At 46.1% G+C, this 8643-nt stretch overlaps 1 protein-coding gene across 2 annotated transcripts in view; it reads right to left on the bottom strand.

The window, feature by feature from the left end:
* The window catches only part of EFTUD2 (elongation factor Tu GTP binding domain containing 2), a 52207-nt gene that overhangs the window by 10772 nt on the left and 32792 nt on the right, over positions 1-8643 (bottom strand). For both annotated transcript variants that reach the window (XM_017549321.2, XM_017549322.2), the window contains exons 12-16: positions 6397-6460; positions 5920-6010; positions 3545-3680; positions 1958-2085; positions 1024-1217 (exon numbers count right to left, since the gene is read on the bottom strand). In XM_017549321.2, the coding sequence (XP_017404810.1) occupies positions 1024-1217; positions 1958-2085; positions 3545-3680; positions 5920-6010; positions 6397-6460 (613 nt within the window). The remainder of the gene's footprint in view (positions 1-1023; positions 1218-1957; positions 2086-3544; positions 3681-5919; positions 6011-6396; positions 6461-8643) is intronic.

Raw genomic sequence — 8643 nt, 5'->3', positions numbered from 1 at the left:
AAAAAAAAAAAAAAAGAAAAGAAAGAAAGAAAGAAAAAAGCATCACAGAAAACTTCCACTTTCCCAGCTCTTCAATATGCTGCCTTTTGGCATTTAGGGTGGATTTGGCAAAAGGGGCCATCACAGAGGCAGAGTAGCCACCTTAGGGAACACGAATGCCTAGGTCTAACTTGTCAACTGGGAAACCAAACTCATAAACTGACAAGGAGCCCAGAGGCCCAAGCTGAGTTTGACTCTGCAGATTGGGATGCCACAAGGGATCCAGTGAAGTCTTCTCTCTTGGTCAAAGAGTAGACGGTGGAGGTAGGGAAACAATTTCTTTTGGGAAGCAACACAAAGATTATGACTTAAGGAACACAGGAGAGGAAATGAAAAGAGGAGGATTAAGATGAGTAACAATGGAAATCATGCTACAAAAGTTCATACAAGCATCATGCTTTCAAAAGGGCTTTAAGGCCAGGTGTGGTGGCTCATGCCTATAATCGCAACACTTTGAGAGGCCAAGGCGGGAGGATTGCTTGAGCCCAGGAGTTTGAGACCAGCCAGGGCAATATAGTGAGACTCTGTCTCTACAAAAAAATTTTAAAATTAGCTAGACGTGGTGGTGTGTGCTTGTAGTTCCAGCTACTCGGAAGGCTGAAGTGGAAGGATTACTTGAGCCCAGGAGGCGGAGGTTCCAGTGAGCTGAGATTGTGCCACTGTACCACTGCACTCTGGCCTAGGAAATAAAGTGAGACCCTGTCTCAAAACAAACAAACAAGCCTTAAAAAAAAAGTTCACCCAAGCCACCCGAAGTGCAAAGGCAAAGCTTCTGGCACTATTCCAACAGTAGCTGTCTTTGGCCCCAGCAAATCTTGGGTAGAAAGAACTAGAAGTCAATAGACCTGCAGAGGGAGGGCCACTTTACCCCCTCTTGCACAGAGCCTTGCAACTACTTCCAAGGAGGATCACCCCTTCCAGCTCCTTCGGGGCAATCCCTGGATAGACACAAAGGCATACCCCTGGGGCTCTGGTTGGCAGTACCTGGCCACAGAGATCCAAAGGCGGCCCACGGTGCATATTTGGGAGTCTTCCTCATCCTCCAGGGTGTAGTTCTCCCCGAGTACCTTCACAGGCTGCCCAGCATGAATGGTGCCACTCAGCACCCGGCCAAAGGCATGAAACTGAACTCCATCATCTGTGCTGTACATCTTAGTAGTGTGGCACATCAGGGGGCCCTGGAAGAGAAAACAGAGTGCAGCTTCAACCACATCTACCTTCTGGGGAAGTACCACTCCCTGCCATTTTCCTTGACAGCAAGTACCTGAGCTCTATTAGAAACAGAGAAAGATGAGGCAATCTCATCTTCAAACTATGTTCTATCCCATCTCTCTAAGAAGGGTGAATAGGACACATGGCAGAGCAAAAATATTCTCTTCCTTTTTTTGGGAGGATAAAGGCATTGAGGAAGAGACACAGATTTAGCATGGCAGACCGGCACTGTTAACAAGACTACTTACTAGCCCAAATTTCCTCTTAAGATGTAACTCAATTCTCTACTGCCTGTGTATTCGTGATGAGAAACTAGACGGCCTAAGAAATGGCTGGGAAGGATGTTTTTAAAAGCCAGGACTGACAAGATTAGCTACCATTTGTTGAATCTTTAGTATCTGCCAGGCAACATGCTGAACATAACCATAACACTTCCTTAATCTTATTTAATTCTCATAACAACCACTCACATTTTATTATGCTCATGTTATAGGCCAAGGGCTTGAGGCTCAGAAAATGTGAGCAATGTTCCCAAGGTCATAGCACTAGCAGCGGCAACATCAGGCTTTGTATTCAGGCCTGAGTGTGCTCATGGGGATGGGGAGGCAAGGGTGGGAAAGAGGGCATTAGTCCTGTGACCAGAAATCAGTATCCCCACAAAGGAAGGGAACACAAATCAGAGAACTGGGGAGCCATGTGGCCTTACATCCGGGTCACAGTCACTCATGGCCTCGCCGAGGTCGGAGTCCACACCGCCCGTGTAGGTGTGCTCGATCTTGGGCTTGGCGCCCACCTTTGGAGAAGGGATATGCTGCACACACATGTCCACAAAGCCTGTGGATGGAGACGAGAAAGCCATTACTACATCTCTCCCAGGGAGCAGCGAGTGGGAGTTACCGAACCATTCACAATGGTCAGAAAGCTAAAAGAGCGGGGACTGATTTTTAGCTCTAAAGGCTCTGGCACTATGATTCCAGGAGTGAAGTAATAGCCTGCTTCCTGGGAGTGTGCTGCTAAAAGATTTGGAGTCACTCTGATGCCAAAAAACAGCAAGAAGCAGTTATCAGTGGTACATGGTTCTTTGTAACTCAGCTGACAAAAAGTTTAAAGTACATGAATCTATGAACTTTTATTGGCTCTATGCATTTACATATAGAACCATGCATTTACATATGGAACTAAATAAGCATCCCAACTAACATCTACTTAAAACAATTCCCAATCTGACTCCCATTGAGAAACACTGCATGCATTTCTATTCGATAAGTTACCCTGTTTTCTGAACACATTAATAAACCACACAAGAGGGAACCCCTATGAGCACAATAGGATAGGCGTGTCTGCCTTCAATTGGTATCTGGTGTGTCAGATTGATGGGCAGACCAGAATAAGATATTAAAATTATGCACCTTAGGGGTCCAGACACCTAATTCCCATCAGACTTAGAGACAGTTGAGAAGACGCCTAGCCAACACCCTTTCCACCTCCCTGATTTTGCAGATTATAAATCAGAGTCATGAAGAATTAGATGGCTGGCCCAGGATCATCTCGTGGAATGGCCAGGGCAGGATCGAGACAGACTCAGGTGGTTTTTCAACCAGTCCAGTGCTCTTTCTGCTGTATTACCTGCCTTCTCTGTAACTAACCCAAGTCTCCCAAGTCCTAGCCCAGTGCTTTTTGCACTATTTCGTACCACCCAAGCATCCACCTTCCCGACCTCCCCCTGGAAAATATACCAGAACCACAGAGGTTGCCTCCCCATCTCATTTCCTTGAGCACTCATCCTGGCAAGAAAATGTAATTCTTTTTAGGTCCCAAGATGGAATGTGTACCACCATCCACTAAGGAAAGCAGCTAGGAAAGAACAGCAGTGTTCTGCATCCCAATCTATGGTTTGTTGAAAAGATCCTCAGATTGTGGATCACAGGGTGAGGAATTCAAGACCAGCCTGGCCTAGACGGTGAAACCCATCTCTACTAAAAATACAAAAATTAGCCAGCTGTGGTGGCTGGTGCCTGTAATTCCAGCTACTGAGGAGACTGAGGCAGGGAATTCCTTGAACTCTGTAGGCGGAGGTTGTAGTGAGCTGAGATCGCACCACTGCACTCCAGCCAGGGAGACAAGCAAGATTCTGTCTCAAAACAAAACAAAACCAAAGGAAAAAAAAAAAGGAAAAAGAAAAACAGAAAAGATCCTCATATCTCTGACCACTACAGAGTAAGAAAAAGTTGCTGTGATACCTGTGGCAGGGCACAAGGATGACACAGTTAAGGGGCCATGAGCACATGATTACCTGTGAACTCGCCAAAGAACTTTTTGCAGACCAGCCTGAGCAGGGGGCGGATGTTCAGCTTCAGCTCCTCCTTCGTCAGGTGGATGCCAAGCTCGTCCAGGGTCCGCGGGAGGCTGGTGTCCACATCACCTACAACCTGTGAGGATACAAAACAGCATGTCAGCTGTAGTGAGAGCCTGAGTGTGCTGTTAGAAGGAGACAAAGGAAGACCAAAGGAATATCTGAAAAACTACTACACAAGGCTCTCTTCTATGGAGAAAGCTCTTGGCAAGGACAAAAGTTTGGTTTCAGCGGCATCTCTGCTACCTACCCTTGAAACCAAAGGCAAAGCCAATTTGGTTACATCCCCATCCCAGCCAATAAACCAAGCACTCAGACTGACTACGCCAAGTGCTGCCCCCTGGTGCCTGAAAAGCAGCATCTCATCCCATTCAGGAACTCCCTCACCTATTAAATAGAAGTCTATCAGAGATTTCTCAGATTTAGAGGATCACTGTGCACTGGAAGGAACCAAAAAAGGTCCTCTGGCTGTGGATCCTGTCAGAGCAGGGCCAAGCTAAATCATTCTCAGCAGACTCAAGGACTCTACTGAAGCCAGCTCTATAAATTTTTTTAATTAATCCATTCCAGTCTGACATGTGATACTAAGTATTTTTCAGCACAAATAAATTTTAATCTCCATTTTATCTTGTTGCTAGGTTTTGCTGTTTTGTCCACTGGAATGGCCACACACATTTTGTGTATGTGTGTGTCCACTGGGCTTATTAAACACGTGCATATCTTATTACTGTCTTGGGAGAAAGGTCTGTATGAAAATTCCTGTAATTTTACCCTTTTAGTTCTATCTTTTAGGCAATACAAATTCATATAAATGTCATGTTATGTTCTTCTTTTTTGAGACAGGGTCTCACTCTGTCATCCAGGCTGGAGTGCAGTGGTGTGATCATGATTCATTTCAACCTCCGCCTCCCAGGCTGAAGTGATTCTCCTGCCTCAGCCCCTCAAGTAGCTGGGACTACAGACACACACCACCACACCAGCTAATTCTATTTTGTGTGGAGATACAGGGTTTAGCCATGTTGTCCAGACTGGTCTTGAACTCCTGATCTCAAGTGATCTGTCCGCTGGGATCTCCCAAAGTGCTGGGATTGCAGGTGTGAGTGAGCCACCACATCCAGCCACATTATATTCTTCGCTTCACAGCATTCCGCATGCTTAACTAAATCCTTACCATTTCCTGACAAATTATTTCAATCTGACAAATATCACATATTGTACAAACACACGAACACAGTTTTGTTTTCTTTTCTGAGAAAGGGTCTCGCTCTGTCACTCAGGCTGGAATGCAGTGGTGTGATCATGGATCATGGCGGCTTTGACCTCCAGGGTTCAAGCAATCCTCTGGCCTCAGCCTCCTGAGTAGCTGGGACCACAGGTGCACACCACCACTCCCAACTGATTTTTTATTTTTTTGAGACGGAATCTTGCTCGTTCACCCAGGCTGGAGTGCAGTGGCACGCTCTCGGCTCACTTCTTTTTTGAGACAGAATCTCACTCTGTTGCCAGGCTGGAGTGTGGAGTGCAGTGGCATGTTCTTGGCTCACTGCAACCTCCACCTCCCTGGTTCAAGAGATTCTCCTGCCTCAGCCTCCCAAATAGCTGGGACTACAGGCACACACAACCATGCCCTGCTAATTTTTGTATTTTTAGTAGAGATGGGGTTTCACAACGTTGGCCAGGATGGTCTCAATCCTTGACCTCATGAGGTGCCCACCTCGGCCTCCCAAAGTGCTGGGATTACAGGCGTGAGTCACTGTACCTGGCTTAGGAGAAGCCTTTTCTTTTATACCTTCTCCCTTTGATTTTTTTTCCCCTTTTTTTGGAGATGCGGGTCTCGCCCTGTTGCCCAGGCTGGAGTGCAGTGGTGCAATCTCAGCTCACTGCAACCTCTACCTCCCGGGTTCAAGCAATTCTCTTTCCTCAGCCTCCTGAGTAGCTGGGACTACAGGCACCTGCCACCATGCCCAGCTAGTTTTCTGTATTTTAGTAGAGATGAGGTTTCACCATGTTGTCCAGGCTGGTCTCAAACTCCTGAGCTCAGGCAATCTGCCCACCTTGGCCTCCCAAAATGCTAGGATTACAAGCATAAGCCACTGTGCCCAGCCCCTTTCCTTTCATTTTAATAGCACTTGGAGTACCGTAGTGTTCTGTATCCACAAGATTACTTCTTGAACAATTGGTAACCAATAGCCACCCTTTATACTTAATGTAAAACTGAGCAGGTTTAGGGACCAGAGTGAAGTGTGAGTTCACCAGCTCTTCCACACTGCGTTTAGAAGAGCAGATGTGAACCCAGTGTGGCCTGACACACTCACCTGGGCGAGGATCTTATAAAGGGGCTCCAAGATAAACTCCACGAAACTTCTCTGGGAGCTGCTAGTTGGGGCCTTTTTGGTGAACTTTCGCCTAAAAGGAAAAATAAGAGTTCTGAATGACCCGGTGAAGGAAAGGCACTATCACTGATCCCAAGAGGCATTGTCTAAGTGCTGAATCTGAACAGGAGCCCAGGGGAGGAATGTGTGTGTGACTGTAAAGTTTCCAAAGACAGATTCCTGGAAGGATACATGGTTATGACTCTCCTGGATGCCTGAGCTGAGCTGTCAAGATTTCAGGAAAAACAGCCTCTCACCAGATCAGAGTTTAGGAAGCTAACCCATTTAGGGAAGGAAAGATGGCAGCTTATGTTTAAGAAAAAAGTAGGCATTTAATCTTTGTACTCTTTCTATATCTGTTCTCACTTACTGGGAAAATGGATCACCCCTCTGGAAACTCACATCCCATACTCTACTTACGTCTTAGGGTTGAAGTAGATGTCACCCCAGAGCCTTTTAGCAAATTCTTGGTAATTAATGTCACCTATGGGAGAAGTCACACAATTATAATCCACCTAGCAGTGTTGTTCAAAATTCTGTTTCAGGTACCACAAATGGTTCATAGCTGAGAACTTCTAGCACTTTCCTTTCCAGGGTCCAGGCATTTCCTTCTAACCAGACAAGAAAACAGGGACACTGAAGCACAAAGAAGGACAGAGTGGCCTAAAGTTGACAAGACTATGCTGGAGCCAAAATGAGAACCCAAGCCTCTCCATCTCCACCAAGCACTAGGACTGAACTATGGACAAGAGCATGCGTTACATTCTCCTTTAATGGAACAGGGTCACCTGTCTGCATGGCATCCTCTATTTGCATCTAAACCCTGTCCCTTCTAGAAGTAGAACTTAATGGTTCTTTCACCCTTTCCTGATCTAGACAAGTTCTACTCTGCTGTCAGTGTGGGCCACCTTCCAACTGCAGTGTCACCCCAAGGCTCTGGCTAGCCCTAGGCCTCAGGTTAGCAATTACTCAGCCCTCTCGAGAGAAAACACCAAAGCCAACTTTTGCCTCATCTTTTACCAATTAATATTTTTAGTCTGACTATAACTGCTAATCCTGGTCAGACTGTACCAAACAATTATAGCTTTTTAAAGTCAAGACCTTGGGTGATATTCAATTAGATAACTGATATCACCACCTACCTCCTGGATATTTTACCCAGATGTCAGACTGTCCCCTCACCTTGTATGGCACAAAGGGAATGCCATCAGCTTTTTCCTAAAGCCACATTCCCCTTCAGACTTCTGTTGTTTCCATCAGTAAGGTTACCACCAGAATTTCACCTAAACTCAAAATCTTTTTTCTTCCCTGCTCCGTTAATTACCAAATTCTTCCCACATTGTTAGTTACTGACACTTTCCTTCCTCTGAACCACTGAATGTTTATGCCCTCTGTTACTGCACTTACCATGTAGTATAATCACAGAACTTTTTGAGACATGGTCTTGCTCTGCCATCCACGCTGGAGTGCAGTGGCATGACCTTGGCTCTCTGCAGCCTCGACCTCCCTGGCTCACACAATCCTCCCACCTCTGTCTCCCGAGGAGCTGGGACTACAGGTGTACGCCACCACAGCCAGCTAATTTTTAAATTTTTTTTATAGAGACAAGATCTTACAATGTTGCCTAGGCTGATTTTGACCTCCTGGCCTCAAGTAATCCTCCTACCGTGGCCTCCCAAAGTGCTGGGATTAGAGGCATGAGCCACTGTACCTGGCCTGAACTTGACTCTTCTCATTGGTCAAACATTCCACTGTTACCTGAATAGGCCATGACTAACACCACCTGCCTCCATGCCTCTTTTTCCAACCCTGGAAGTCTGGAAATCTTGGCTTTCTACTCTCTATTTGTCCAAGCCCCATCTCCTTTCCACAACTTTGCCTGACTCCAAGCCACTGAGGCTGACCCTTACCCCATCCTTAAATTCCCTCAGTTCTATCTGCCTATAGCAGATACTTGGCACTCAGCTCACACTACCACCTCACATTGCCATTCATCACTCTGTGGAATTCTGTCCGCCTACTGGATAAAGTTTCTAGATTTAGAAGTTGTTCATCATGCCTTGTTGTATAATATTCCTAGCAGGAGCACATGGTATCAGTATTGGCAGTAAGGTGTAAACGGACTCTAGTTCCAACTCTATCAATAAGTTCTATGACCATGGCATAGCTTCCCGCCATGTAAAATGAAGAGGAAGGACTCCATGATCTCTTCCATATTCCCTTCAGTGCTGACTTTCCAGAAGTCTACACATGGCTTTTCATGACAATGCTGCTGCAGCCCAGCCCACAGCTAGCTCCAGCATAAACTAACAGTGGGTTCAAAGAATGAGCAACAATCTTGCCCAAGGCTGAGGATCATTTTTGATCAGAAATGAAATCATCTGTGCATTATAATTACAAAAGTGTCTTGGATTTTGCTTCACATGTTCACACAATGGACATTTAGAAACACATACACTTGCCGGGCATGGTGGCTCAAGACTGTAATCCCAGCACTTTGGGAGGCTGAGGTGGGTGGATCACGAGGTCAAGAGATTGAGACCATCCTGGGTCAACATCGTGAAACCCCGTCTCTACTAAAAATACAAAACATTAGCTGGGCATGGTGGCACGTGCCTGTAATCCCAGCTACTCAGGAGGTTGAGGCAGGAGAATTGCCTGAACCCA

This window comes from Cebus imitator, unplaced genomic scaffold, assembly GCF_001604975.1.
Source record: "Cebus imitator isolate Cc_AM_T3 unplaced genomic scaffold, Cebus_imitator-1.0 Scaffold217, whole genome shotgun sequence".
Lineage (NCBI taxonomy): Eukaryota > Metazoa > Chordata > Mammalia > Primates > Cebidae > Cebus > Cebus imitator.
The sequence above is the reverse complement of the archived record's forward strand: the minus strand, read 5'-3'. Positions and strand labels throughout refer to the sequence as shown.